This window comes from Berghia stephanieae, chromosome 5 (genome assembly GCF_034508935.2).
Source record: "Berghia stephanieae isolate SIO BIC M18660-M18661 chromosome 5, UCSD_Bste_1.3, whole genome shotgun sequence".
In the NCBI taxonomy this organism is placed as follows: Eukaryota; Metazoa; Mollusca; class Gastropoda; order Nudibranchia; family Aeolidiidae; genus Berghia; species Berghia stephanieae.
This window is the reverse complement of record NC_088364.1, coordinates 82,756,856-82,772,470: the sequence shown is the minus strand read 5'-3', so window position 1 is coordinate 82,772,470 and position 15,615 is coordinate 82,756,856. Positions and strand designations below refer to the sequence as shown.

Sequence of the window (15,615 nt, the reverse complement as noted above, 5' to 3'; positions counted from 1 at the left end):
ATGATTGTCACGGAAAATATTTCTGTAGCGCTCACTCCCTCTCAGTGACAGCTCTATGTGTGTGTTACAACATTACTAATATTAGATGTTTTAAAACTGTTGGTTACGGTAAAAATATTATATACTATTTCACCAATAAATTGAATTAAGTATGTATTATATAAAATGCTGTGGATCAACTTATGGTCAAGACTAGATACCCTTTTATACACATACAAGTCAAGTGGAGGACTGTCCCATGAGACCAGCTACTGATTGGGACAGCCGCATTGCATAAAATACATTTTAAAGCGCTTTTTGATGGTGTCCTCTGATGTCTCAATAATGTATATGTTGCTGCTTGAAGCTCGAAGAAATAAATAACAATGTGAAATTGAATGTAAGCTTCAATTTAATATACGAAAACAAATAAAATGGACGCTTCGGGTTTCCTCTTTATCAACAAAACAGGATGAATGAAACACGACAGATGAATGAGATAATGTGGTATTGGCATTGTTAAGATGATTAAACAAAAACAATGCTGGGCAGGAAATAGTATGCTCCTTTGTAATTTGTAAGGAAGCACAAATTAAAATAGAACGTCCATTTTATCTGTTTTCGTATAGTAAATTGAAGCTTACATTCAATTTCACATTGTAATTTATTTCCGATGTCTCATAACTGGGTCTCAGGGCAAGTAGAAGGGAATTCTAAGTGCTGGGACCAGTATGATATAATGGGAGGAAATCGGTGAAAGTTTTGAATTGACTTTTCTAGGAGGCAGCATGGCTCAGCAGTAAGGTCTTTGCTTCGTAACCAAAAGGTACCGAGTTCGATCACCCGCCGCTGCGCTGTGTGGCCTTGAGCAAGTCACCTCGCCTTAGCTCAATTTGCAGCACTGCAGCTGATGCCTGGGTTATTCCAGTCTTCCCTTGGAATAGACCCTGGAGACAAATTTCCCCTTGGGGATGAACAGAGGGAATTTTATTTTTTTAAATTTATTTTTAACTAGAAGTAGATGTGGTCTTAAATTGAAATGGGTTTGAATTTATTCTTTGTCTCCATTCTAGGTTGGCTGTTGGCGATATCTTTGCCTGACATCTACCGCCATGTTACTGGTTCAGAGTGGTCGGAGACAGACAAGTCTAGATCTGTGAAATACAACTGGTTAGATTCTCTGAAGAAAGACGAGTCTGGTTTTGTTGTTTTATTCAGGTTTGTTCCTTGTCACCCTCACAACAAGTTTTCATTATTTGTTACCTTGAATCTTTTTTTTGTTTCATACATTTTTAACTCACTCAACCCTAACACTGACTATATCCGTAGTTTATCTCGGGTTACTTTTACCCCATGCCATTTTGTTACATTTTTCTGAGACAAAATAATTATAGGCGTAGTATCAAAGCTAATGTTTTTAGTTTTTACATGTTAATGATAGTTGAATAAAAATATCTATGTATATGCTCATTTTAATACATTTCCTCCAATTTTGAAAAGTAGTGAAAATCTACAGGATTGAGTGAGTTAATGAGAAAATGTTTATAATTAATGTATCGTTTTATTGAGGCCTATATGACAATAGAGAATAGAGACAACAGATGGTGGAGAATACAATTATGTTTGTCCTTCAGACTGATGAGTCTGTTTAGCTGAGTTATCCGAGTTTCTATTGCTAAGTCTGATCAAATTATGGCCAACAATTTAGTTGTTATTATTATTATTATTATTATTATTATTATTATTATTATTATTAGTAGTAGTAGTAGTAGTAGTAGTAGTAGTAGTAGTAGTAGTGGTAGAAGTAGTATTATTTTTACTATTATTATTATCAACATCACATCATCATTATTAGTATTATTATTATTATTATTATTATCATTATCATTATTATTATTATTATTATTATTATTATTATTATTATTATTATTATTTTTACTATTATTGTTATCATCATCATCATCATCATTATTATTAGTATTATCATTATTATTATGATTATCATCATCATCATCATCATCATCATCATTATTATTATTATTATTATTATTATTATTATTATTATTATTATTATTATTATTATTCTCTTCGTGTAGTGGTAAAACCAAAGGAATCATGGTACCGCCTGTTTTAGTCGATTCAAACAAAGACGATCATCTTGACCTGATTGTGACGTCATTTGATGGTCAGGTGACCTTGATGGATGGCCAGACTTTGACTGAAACGTGGTCCAGGTCATTCAATGGCATGGAAACATACAGGTGGGCGTTGTCTGTGGGAATATTCTCTTGATTTGGAAGATTAATGAATGTATGAGAAAAGACCTGTCTGCTCTTTGATTTTCTCACAGATTTATTTTAAATAGCGCCATTAAACTATTAATAGTGTTCATAGATATGAATGAATCCATGCCATTCTATACATTGAAAATTACAACCCTTGAATTCAATTAGAAAAATGAAGTTTTGGATTATAAATTTATTCTTTATATATTTGTAAAAAAAAAGTATATAATTTATATTGTGTCTGTTCACTTCATTCGGTGCTTTAAACCTGTTCAGGTGAGGTCGTGTAATACAAATTTTTATTATTTTATTATTTAAAAAATGCAAGTTATAAAAATATTAATATTTTGAGTTTATCTTATCTTTGATTGAAAAATCCTTCTTCCACCAGCAACAAAAACAGAATTGAATTATTCATATAATTTATATATTTATTTATTTTATTTGTCTGTGTTTTATCCTTTCGCACTTTTTTGTCTCTCCATTTGATGTTTCTTTGCTCTTCCCGTTTTGTTAAATATTATTTTTTTTATTTTGTTTGTTTTTAATAGATTTCTATAAACTCCGATATATTGGTTAGATCACAAATGTCTAGACAAATTATTCTTGTTCTAACACAGCAACATTTCCATATTTTCTCCTCGGCATTCAGTTCTCCAACACCCGGTTTTTATAATGAGGACTCGGATTTAGACTGGCTGGTGCATTTCAATGAAGGAGTCTGGGATAGATACAATCAATCTCTAGTAAGTAGAAATGACATTTTATCTTGTGTGTCATTTCACATTTTACCTTGTGTCAAACGCAATTTGGCAAGATAGATTGATTTTTGTAGATGTTTGGCATTTAGGAACGGTAATTATGTCAGGGGTAATTGATCCCTTTCATTTTAATACAATTTTCTTCTTTTCTTTTCCTTTCTATTGTCTTTCTTATTTTTTTTGTTTGATTTTGTTGTAGTTTATGACATCCCTTTCTCTGATAAATAATGTTGCACCATGAGCACTCTTGTATCTATCTGGATGCAGTAGCCTACAATAAATATGATTCAATTTTCTGAACTTAATTATATATGTTCAACATTCCGATGAGTAAAATTCACAGTTTTGCAGTACAGTTTCAAGGCGTTTCCTTGCTTGATGTGCTAATCAATGTTCTAATCATTTCCTTAGCAAATATATCTGTCATATCTGGGTGGGGTCTTTGACCTCCCATGGTGGGCAGGAGGTCACGCTGTGTCCTCTATCCCCTTATATCTGTTTTCCGAATGGCTTTCTGTCTTTGTCTTGGAATGGGATTACTTGGTTTTGTCCTAGCCCTGGCCGAGGTCCTTGACTGTGAGGGAAGCATTCAAATGTCTAGTTTTAGTTTTGGGAGATGATAGCTGGTATAACTTGGGGGGGGGGGGGGGGGGGGTCAGAAGAGTGTGCATTTTTTTCAAAATCTTTCTCATTTTGGCTCTCACGTGTAGGGTTGGCAACAATGTGTCAGATTTTTGGTGCTCTTTGTCACAATATCCCCCACTACAATTCCGTGGAGTTTGGAACTGGAAGAGTAGAAGGTGTGAGGTGACAACCTCTGTGCCCTATTGGTACACGCTAACTGTCATAGTTGCAGGATGTATGGGCAGATTCTTAGGATTGTGGGATGTAAAAGAGCAAGGATGGATGGATGATCTTTATTGACATCAAGGAGATATTTAGACCAGAAAATAAGATGCCATCACTCTGACACCAGAAAATCAATCACACAAGATATGTTTTCAGTCCTCTGGAAGAGTGGTTTTACATTTCCAATGAGACTGGAACCAGTTTTTTGTCATCACATTTCTGTTCCCCATTGACAATTGAGTCAAGGGTTATAATGCTTGAAAAGAGCCTTTCCCAAATATGTAAGGCTAGGGTCAGAGTTTTACTAACAAAAAAGGTGAAAATTGAAAGCCCTTGAATGGGAAAAGTACAGACAATGGATGTTTTGGATACAGACCCTTCATCAGCAAAGGGAGAAAAAAAAAAGAACGTTAGAAACAAAAAATGAAAGTTTTTGTTTTTAACGTTCCTTTGTTTCTTGTTTTGCTGATGAAGGGATTGTACCCAAAACATCCATTGTCTGTACTGTTCCCATCGGAAACCTTTCCGTCCATTTTGACCTTTACATGGACATTGTGACTCTCCCAGACTTCAGGCAGCCCCCACTGATCACTACTTTGGCCAGAGTTTTGCAATCATTGTCACCCTTTCACTCACTGACCACAATCAACACTGCTGGAAAACAAAGAAATATAAAATACATCTGATTATTTTCATCCACTGTGAAGCCTCTTTGTTTCTTTCATTGCTCATTGGCTTTTCAAACTATTATTATTATTGTTATTTTTATTTTTTTTTAAATTATAACCAGACGTTGATTTTGAACGGGAGAGACGGCACAACATTATGGTCAACTCAGTCACAGAGTTATGCCTATTCTTCTGATCTGTCTATTCAAGTTCAGGATAAAAATTCTCACATGTTTATCATGAAGTTGGTGGGGATGAATACTTCCTCGGAAAATGTGCAAGAAACTGTAGGACTCAAGGTGGGTGTGCAGCTGTGATCTTTTTATTTTAAAAATTAAAGTGAATAAGTTACGGGGAACTCGTGAGAAAGATGCGTTCAACTGCAGAGTGGATTTTCAAACTGTTGTGAAAAAAAATAAATGATCTGCTTCATAATCGTTTTAGATTTACTTAATTGAATTTTAAATGTATTGTATGTGACATTTATATTGATGATGTATTGATGCCCTTTTATGCTCTTAATTGTTTTGATAATTTGGTTGAATTGTTTTTTTTGTTGTTTTTTTAAAAAGGATTTTGAGGTTTCGACGAAAGGCGCTATATGAATATGCTTATTATTATTATTAGAAAGAGAATCACACTAACTTGAGAGTGGCTGGATGAGGAGTCAGTAGATAACTCCATGAATTTACTTTTCAAACTGATTTTATTCATTAGTCTTGTACCAATTCATTGATGTTCACTAAATTATAATAATGAGATAATGGTAATGATAATGATGTTAATGATAGTAGTAATTGCGATGGTTAGTGTTATTTTCTATTACCATTATTTAGCAATGACTATGAAAAATTTTGTTTTCTATTTTTGTAGGAAATACTCCTCTTAAATCAAAGCCCTATCTCCACTGAGTAAAAATCTTTTTGAATTTTGGAAATCCATTAATATATAACAAAGTTATGCAGTTTCAAATGTGTTATTTATTTGGATGACTCACAAAGAGAAAAAAATACGGAAAATATTGGACGATTTCTCTGCGTTTTATTCTGGTTTGTGCCTGCATCTCGCTTAATACTTGGAATTAGATATTAAAACTTGGCAATTTTATGGCAAAATTATCAGAAAATATGATGAAGACATCAGAAAAGTTCTAACTTGTATAGTTTTAGAGCTGTATGGCTAGGGTCAACTATAATTTGTTTTAAAATATACATAATATTGATCATTTGGAATTTTTCCGAAGTGTAATTTTGTGTCTACAACACATACAAATCAAATGAAAAATGCCTGCTGAATTATTATCAATCAGTCCCGTGAGACCATGGCTTATGTTATTTCTAGTATTTATTTGAGAGCGAGAGAGAGAGAGAGAGAGAGAGAGAGAGAGAGTTAATCTACTATCCCTATGACATAACAATGAAACAATGCCTTAATTTTTAAAAAGCGCGCGAGGATTTGTGTCGTCAGTCACCGCGAACAAGTTGCCAGATGGCCATGTGTGTGGTCAAATATATCATTTTGCTTCTTATATTAAATTTTACTCATCTATTTTTGTCTCATTGACATTTATCCTAGTCTATTCAATTTTCTGTTTGTTAAAATTTAGTTCATTTTAAGTGGGCCAGTCTTAATAGTGAAAGCCATATAATTTTCTATTTAGCCACTTTTGAAGTCGAATTTGGTCAGGTTAAAGTCTGGCCATCTGGCAGCCTTGCCTCGCTCACGTCATTTTCGTGTCGCGCGATGGTGGAGCAAAATGGCCGTCTCCATATTTTCACTCATTGAAATGCAAATTGGGTTGATGTTTTGTGAGAATACGGGAAAAGTACTTATCATAATTCAATGAAATTTGAAATATAAATAGAAGAAATGTGCATATATAACCTCATGAGCGACAAAATCTCTCCTCTTTGTAGTTTGAGAAATATTGTACTCCAAAGAGTAAAAATCTATTTTTAACTGTCTTCTGATAATCGTATGAGTTTTGTCGCTTGACATAATCTAAAATGACCTCTTTTCTAACTGTGTGCCAACTTTCAGTCATATTCATCGATAAACAGCTTCGTAATTAATTTTTTAAAATAGCATGTACGGAACGGCATCGTCTTATATTTTGTCGCGAATTTGGGCACTTCGTGAGCGAAAAAGAGGCCCAAAGATTTGTGCGGGATAGTCATTGCTACATTATTATTGTTGTTACTAATTATTATTATTATTATTATTATTATTATTATTATTATTATTATTATTATTATTATTATTATTATTATTATTATTATTATTATTATTATTATTATTATTATTATCATTAGAATAATCTTCATCATCATCGTTATTATTTTATTCAGTTTATTTTTCATCTATTGTCCATTTTTGTAGAAACGTCATCTGGGCCACAAGTTGGACGAACCCCCAAACTCCTCACCCAATATGAGTTTGGAGGAATTCCAAATGATGTGTAAGTATGACCTGAAATGCTTTGTCATCCATGACCTGAAATGCTTTGTAATCCATGACCTGAAATGCTTTGTCATCCATGACCTGAAATGCTTTGTAATCCATGACCTGAAATGCTTTGTAATCCATGACCTGAAATGCTTTGTCATCCATGACCTGAAATGCTTTGTAATCCATGACCTGAAATGCTTTGTAATCCATGACCTGAAATGCTTTGTAATCCATGACCTGAAATGCTTTGTCATCCATTTTATCTTGGACAAACTATTTGCTGTTGGCTCTTGTTGATTTTAAATTGTTTTTATTCTTACTCATTTACACTTGTTCTACTAACTAATGTCTGGTTGGGGTCTTTGACCTCCCATGGAGGGCAGGAGGTCACTAGCTGTGTCTTCTGTCCCCCTATATCTTGTTTTCTGTCTTTGTCCTGGAATGAGATGACTTGGTTTGACCGTCCCCTTGGCTGAGAGGAAAACAGTCGAGTGTATAGTGTTAGTTTTGAGAGGTGATATTTTTCTCATTGTAAATCAGCTCTCCTTTAAGCTTTATATATTGTTATATTTTTGTTATTTTGAATGCATAATGTAAGCATTTGAGTATGGTCCTCTTTGGGGGATCCTGTGCTTCTGTCTGATGAGACTTTTAGGTGATCTCAAACTAAGTGCGCTGATAGTGTGCTCTTGGAATCTACATCTGTTCTCAATGTGCTTCTGTCTGAATGAGACTTTTAGGTGATCTCAAACTAAGTGCGCTGATTGTGTGCTCTTGGAATCTACATCTGTTCGCAATGTGCTTCTGTCTAAATGAGACTTTTAGGTGATCTCAAACTAAGTGCGCTGATAGTGTGTTCTTGGAATCTACATCTGTTCTCAATGTGCTTCTGTCTGAATGAGACTTTTAGGTGATCTCAAACTAAGTGCGCTGATAGTGTGCTCTTGGAATCTACATCTGTTCGCGATGTGCTTCTGTCTAAATGAGACTTTTAGGTGATCTCAAACTAAGTGCGCTGATAGTGTGTTCTTGGAATCTACATCTGTTCTCAATGTGCTTCTGTCTAAATGAGACTTTTAGGTGATCACAAACTAAGTGCGCTGATAGTGTGTTCTTGGAATCTACATCTGTTCTCAATGTGCTTCTGTCTGAATGAGACTTTTAGGTGATCTCAAACTAAGTGCGCTGATAGTGTGCTCTTGGAATCTACATCTGTTCGCGATGTGCTTCTGTCTAAATGAGACTTTTAGGTGATCTCAAACTAAGTGCGCTGATAGTGTGTTCTTGGAATCTACATGTCTCATGTGCTTCTGTCTAAATGAACTTTGGTGATCACAACTAATGGCTGATATGTTCTGATAATTGTCAATTTTTGGTTGATGAGACTTAGACAAACTAAGTGCGCTGATAGTGTGTCTTGGAATCTACATCTGTTCGCAATGTGCTTCTGTCTGAAATGAGACTTTTAGGTGATCTCAAACTAAGTGCGCTGATAGTGTGTCTTGGAATCTACATCTGTTCGCGATGTGCTTCTGTCTAAATGAGACTTTTAGGTGATCTCAAACTAAGTGCGCTGATAGTGTGTTCTTGGAATCTACATCTGTTCTCAATGTGCTTCTGTCTAAATGAGACTTTTAGGTGATCTCAAACTAAGTGCGCTGATAGTGTGTTCTTGGAATCTACATCTGTTCTCAATGTGCTTCTGTCTAAATGAGACTTTTAGGTGATCTCAAACTAAGTGCGCTGATAGTGTGTTCTTGGAATCTACATCTGTTCTCAATGTGCTTCTGTCTAAATGAGACTTTTAGGTGATCTCAAACTAAGTGCGCTGATAGTGTGTTCTTGGAATCTACATCTGTTCTCAATGTGCTTCTGTCTGAATGAGACTTTTAGGTGATCTCAAACTAAGTGCGCTGATAGTGTGCTCTTGGAATCTACATCTGTTCGCGATGTGCTTCTGTCTAAATGAGACTTTTAGGTGATCTCAAACTAAGTGCGCTGATAGTGTGTTCTTGGAATCTACATCTGTTCTCAATGTGCTTCTGTCTAAATGAGACTTTTAGGTGATCTCAAACTAAGTGCGCTGATAGTGTGCTCTTGGAATCTACATCTGTTCGCGATGTGCTTCTGTCTAAATGAGACTTTTAGGTGATCTCAAACTAAGTGCGCTGATAGTGTGTTCTTGGAATCTACATCTGTTCTCAATGTGCTTCTGTCTAAATGAGACTTTTAGGTGATCACAAACTAAGTGTGCTGATAGTGTGTTCTTGGAATCTACATCTGTTCTCTATGGAACCATTCCCCTTTGTCTTACTTTTATTTGTGTGCTTAAATTCTTCCTTTTTACTTGTGCTGAAATGACCTATATATATATATATATATATTGCAATCCCTTCAAAACAACCAAACAAAATGCCAGCAAGCATTATTGTAATGGCGGGTGGTTGGATGGGAGCATCACCTTGAATCATATACCTATGATGTTCGCATGGGTGTACGATCCGATAGTGATGTCGTTTCTTCTTCTCTTTGCTAGCCTATCCTGCTTCTTTGGTTTGTGATTGTATTTTTGACAGGGGATATTTTTTTCTTCTGTAAATCTTCTGCCTGTTTGTTCTTGGTTATTTATAATTTAGCTTATGATATCTTTAGGTTATGATTTTGATTTACATTTGTACTATTTTTGTTAGATTGCTTGTTTTTTTGTTTCAACGGTCTCTCATATAACCTCAATTGTGTTGGAAGAGACCTAAAGCAACAAACAAACAAACAAACAAACAAACAAATTATTGTAATGAATGGTGGAATCGAAGAAATGTTTATTATGAATTTTTGTTTTTGTTTCAGGCGAGTCTGTTGGTTCCGATGTTATCCAAAGACATGCGACGTGTGACGAAGACTTGGATTCTTTGAGTCAGGATATTTTGATATTTGATTACACGTTACGCAGTCGCCCTCTTCGCATCTTACAGCAAAAGGCTGAGAGATTCCATTATCGTGAGTTGTCAATTGAAACTTTTTTTTTATTCATTGTCAACTTTATGAGAATCATTTTTTTTGAGTGAAAATTTTCTTTGCATGTTATTAAACACTGAATCACGGTTGACATAATGTCTTCATATGTTTAAAAAGAAATAAAACTTTTTGTTTCAATTTACAACATGGTTATGTTAGAGATACAGCTTTTTAGTTTTTTTCTTTTGATGAATAGATAGGAGAAAAAGACAAATGCACTTTGGCTTATTATGATATATTATATTAGGCTTTGTTTATATTACACCTGTATTGCCATGAACTAACAATGGCGTTGAAACGACCTTGAATGTTACACTCACTGTGAAACCTTTCTATTCAAAAAAGCAAACAAATATAAACGGATAAAAACTGTTTTTCATTTGAGCCAAAAATCTTCTACAACTTTGCAACCCAAAACTTATTTTTAAATTGTATTGTGTAATATTTAAGGCCGTATTCTTTATTAATCGTTTGTTTTTGTTGGTGGTGGTGGTTTATGTTTATTGATATTATTGTTTTAATGGTTAAAAATTGTTGAAAATTTTAAGGAGAGCAATATTTAACCCTCTCCTTACCAACCATAGGAAAATCATCACATTCGTTACGATACAACCAACATTTTTCTAATTCAAATTTCTTTTGTACATCATAAAATTTAAAGAAAAGGAACAGTTTGTTGGAGAGAGTGTTTTGCTAAAGAAATTATTTATTGCAAGAACATTACTGCTATTGTGTTTGCGTGATAAAAAATATGTTTTTGTGTTAGTTGGGTGTGAAGTTTTGGGGATAATTGTGAAAATGGCTGGTAAGGAGAGAGTGACAGGTTCAGTATACCTGACCAGTTGATGCTGGCCTTCCGTTATAGATTCCATCTCCATTACTTGTCATCTCCAGAGCTGGATCACAAGCCAGGGACATTCCATTGCCATTCTCTGTCAGAAAGACACAAGGACAAGATTAACATGTGTCTGGTTCTCACGCCCACCAGCTTCACTGGTAGGATTTCACTTATTATAGAGTATTGATTTGATTAGTCTTGTATTTGGTCTTCTGTGTGTTTTAAAATAAATGTATAAAAGTGTTATTAATTGGAATCAGAATGTTAAACAGTGGACAGTAATAAGTTATTGACACACACACACACTCTCTCTCTCTCTCTCTCTCTCTCTCTCTCTCTCTCTCTCTCTCTCTCTCTCTCTCTCTCTCTCTCTCTCTCTCTCTCTCTCTCTCTCTCTCTCTCTCTCTCTCTCTCTCTCTCTCTCTCTCTCTCTCTCTCTCTGTGATAGTTCGTTATTTATCTTAGTCATTGCTTAGCTTGTTTTCATAATTATTCACAATGTTAATTAGATTCGAGTCAATTCCCCCACCCCCTCTGCCAATTGTAATATCGCCTAAAAGGCGTTATGTCTCATTCTACATGTTACGTGTTGCTGTCGGTTAGGTACCCTTTGTAAAGCACTTTGAGCACATTTAATTGATATTACGCCCAAATAAAACCTCTAGTTTTTATTTATTTATTTTTTAATTAAATGGGTACCAGGATCTCCATAGATCTTTGGAACTGAAAAGACACTTGTCCACTTGCCATGATTCCTGATTGTTGACTTTGCCATGATTCCTGATTGTTGACTTTGCCATGATACCTGATTGTTGACTTGCCATGATTCCTGATTGTTGACTTTGCCATGATACCTGATTGTTGACTTTGCCATAATTCCTGATTGTTGACTTTGCCATGATACCTGATTGTTGACTTTGCCATGATTCCTGATTGTTGACTTTGCCATGATTCCTGATTGTTGACTTTGCCAACAGAGCAATCCTCCGATTGTTATCGATTTTATGGGCTGGTCGAATGACTGAAGAATCCCGACATAGTCTTTCCACTGAAGAAAGAATAGTTTATGTTTTCTCGATAACGGATAACAATTAAGAACCTGCAAAGACTAAATATTATGTGACATAAAAATATGCGATACAAGTGCTATAACGTATTCGTTGGTGAGATTTTCGTTGTTTACACTTTTTTCCCCACCAAAGCACTCAAATTGGTCACGTGCCATTACACGTTCTGTAAAAAAGTAATAAACAAAAATGAATATAACAGCTTCAAAAATAGAACAGCTTGTTTTGAAGTGATATGTTTACTTTTTCATTGTTTACGTTTTCATTGTTTATGTTTTCATTGTTTACATTTTCATTGTTTACATTTTCATTGTTTACATTTCGCATGGGTGTACGATCCGATAGTGATGTCGTTTCTTCTTCTCTTTACTAGCCTATCCTGCTTCTTTGGTTTGTGATTGTATTTTTGACAGGGGATATTTTTTTTCTGTAAATCTTCTGCCTGTTTGTTCTTGGCTATTTATAATTTAGCTTATGATATCTTTAGGTTATGATTTTGATTTACATTTGTACTATTTTTGTTAGATTGCTTGTTTTTTTGTTTCAGCGGTCTCTCATTTAACCTCAATTGTGTTGGAAGAGACCTAAAGCAACAAACAAACAAAAAAAATTGTTTACATTTTCATTGTTTTATGTTGTTTGCTGAAGAAGGGTCTTGATATTTTGTGATATTCATTTTTGTTTATTCCATCGTATAGATGCAATCTTTTGGGATTTGTTTTCTTTCCCCACCAGGTGCTGTCGGTGACGTTGATGGGGATGGGCATCTGGACTACGTCCATCTAACCCAAATGACAGGAACTCGCTTAGGCGACACGTACAACCCCCTCCAAGCTGTCTCCAAAGTCATTCTCTCCAAATTCAATCTCCAGACAGTCTTTGACAGGAAGGAATTCATTCATTTATTGGCTCGGGATTCAGAGGATAATCCAATTATTGATGATTCTATTGCCGTTGATGATCAAGGTGATAGTGTTAGTAGTAGTGATAAAAATAGTGAGAATGACAGTAGCAGCAAATTGCCATTGCCTGTAAGACTGAAACAGCACGTGGACTCTGTGATATTCCGATCTCTTCAAGGCTGGTGCCAGTATTTGGGTTGTCGAGGAGACAGTTGGTACCATGTACCAGCAACGTGAGATCTTCATCTTGTTCAATTTACTTTTTTAACCCATTTGACCCACACTACCTCAAATTGATAATATTCCCAATGAATCAGGTGCTAAAATTTGAAGCCCTGGAGGACGACCGTTTGTTTTTATGGATGAGAGTGAGGAAACACTTAACCCTTTTGAGTTGAACATGAATGGATATCAAACAAATTTGATTGATCATCCACTTATAAGGTAACGAGAGAGTTCAAGCGCTAAAAATAAAAATGTGTAATTCTGATCGTTTTTACTTCAAATTCACAGTAATATCATTTTGAGATAGAGGGTCTCGAATTTATTTTTGATTGAATTGAAGACTTGTCAATTGCTCAATTGATTATGATTATTGGTGCTGCGTTATTTATGTATAGTATAAAACTTATTTTTTATATTGCATTAACATTCAGCTTTAATTTATTCATTTTTATTGCAGTATTGTGCGAACGATTATGTATGCTTACTTCACCCCCCACCCCGCCCCCTTTCTCTTATACAATTATTCTTTTTGGGTAAGATGTCTTGGGAGTGTGTAATAATTGTAAATGCGATCTGTGCCCTTTAAGTTCCAAATGTTTCTAGATACAATTCGCTACACTTGATCGCACATCGAATAATCACATTCTCTGTTCTCTGCTTGAATGCGACCCTTAACCCCAATCAAAACTGCAAAATGAATTGTGTTAGATAGTTTAACGCCTTTTTGCATCATAGTTAGACAGCTCATTAAAGGTGTGGGACCTCTTATCTGCGTTTGATGTCAGTGTGGACTGGCACTGTATGGAATAGGCCCTTGTGTAGAAATGTGGTCCAGTGGTAGGACACTCACCTTCTGATTGTAAGGTCTAGGGTTTGAAAAGGTTCTTTACTCAGATTCTCTCATCTTACTCAGGTGTAAAATGAGTACCTGGCCATTTACAGCGTTGTCTCTGTCAAACAAACTAAATTTGTAACATTGACTTACAGGCACCATGTTAATTGCTGCTGTTGGCTTGGGTCCCCTTGTAAAGTACTTTGAGCATGTTTAGTGGATATTGCGCTATTTAAATGGTCAAGTTTACATTTTTAGAAAATTCAGTCATTCAATAAAATCCTCCATGTGTCTCCATTGAGATTGGAACCAATGACATCCCAATTCAAAGGTGAGCTGTGTCTTCCCCTCACCCCACTGCCACTAGTTCACACTTTATAGTTAAGTTCACCCGATTGGGACATAGTGACAAGTAATAACGCCTTCAGTGATTGCAAAAATCGACTTTTTGTAAATGATCTCTTATGTCTGCGTTTGAAAGACAAATGTTTTCTTTATCTCCATGACCAAGGCGTCCGTTCAGTGTTTATACTGACACGTCCAAGGCGTTCAGTGTTTATACTGACACGTCCAAGGCGTTCAGTGTTTATACTGACACGTCCAAGGCGTTCAGTGTTTATACTGACACGTCCAAGGTGACCATTCAGTGTTTATACTGACACGTCCAAGGCGTCCGTTCAGTGTTTATACTGACCCGTCCAAGGTGTCCGTTCAGTGTTTATACTGACACGTCCAAGGCGTCCGTTCAGTGTTTATACTGACACGTCCAAGGCGTCCGTTCAGTGTTTATACTGACACGTCCAAGGCGTCCATTCAGTGTTTATACTGACACGTCCAAGCGTCCGTTCAGTGTTTATACTGACACGTCCAAGTGTCCGTTCAGTGTTTATACTGACACGTCCAAGTGTTTATACTGATATCGTTGAGTTTTAAGTCATTCTTTAATTTGATTATAGTTTTATTAATTGTCGTTGTGGACAAAATTGAATGTATGCCGTCATGTGACAATGACAAGTTTTTTTTAAACTATTATTTTATGTTGGTTTTATTTTGATGTATCATTTTGCCAAATTAATTATCAGGTTTTACTTCACAAATGTTTTCTATCAAATAATGTCATTTCTGTGTCTTTAAGTCTACAATCAGTTTGTCGATATATTTTTATTGATTTTGAATTTTGCAGCTGTATAGATTTAAGTTTAAGCATATTTGAGACAGTAGCTTGTGATTGTATGTGTAAAATGACTGCCCTTACTAAACATAACAATGGTTGAAACTCATCAATTTCTCAACGAGCAGGTGACAATAAAAATCAAGACTGAGATTGGTGAATAGGTAACTTTTTGGAAAGTCAAAAGTATTGAACAGAAATGATTAAAACATCATCAATTTTTTTTTTAAAAAGAGCAAAATACAAGGCCCAAATCATTTTAAGCTCTAAACCCTTCCACTAATAGTAACATTGACAACAGTAATAATGCTGGACATAAAATACAGACAAACCCTTCTTCCAGTAATAGTAACATTGACAGCAGTAATAATGCTGGACATAAAATACAGACAAACCCTTCTTCCAGTAATAGTAACATTGACAGCAGTAATAATGCTGGACATAAAATACAGACAAACCCTTCTTCCAGTAATAGTAACATTGACAGCAGTAATAATGCTGGACATAAAATACAGACAAACCCTTCTTCCAGTAATAGTAACATTGACATCAGTAATAATGCTGGACATAAAATA

General features: G+C 35.1%; 1 protein-coding gene across 1 annotated transcript; it reads left to right on the top strand.

Moving 5' to 3' along the window:
- Positions 1-1,052: 1,052 nt before the first annotated feature.
- Positions 1,053-15,293, top strand: LOC144973738 (protein FAM234B-like; the record flags this gene model as incomplete). Its single annotated transcript, XM_078916571.1, is given in 8 exon segments — positions 1,053-1,197; positions 2,076-2,240; positions 2,917-3,010; positions 4,665-4,841; positions 6,922-7,000; positions 9,838-9,987; positions 10,900-11,001; positions 12,646-15,293. Coding segments are annotated over 8 exon segments (1,316 nt in total), but the record flags the coding sequence as incomplete, so codon positions are not given.
- Positions 15,294-15,615: the final 322 nt, after the last annotated feature.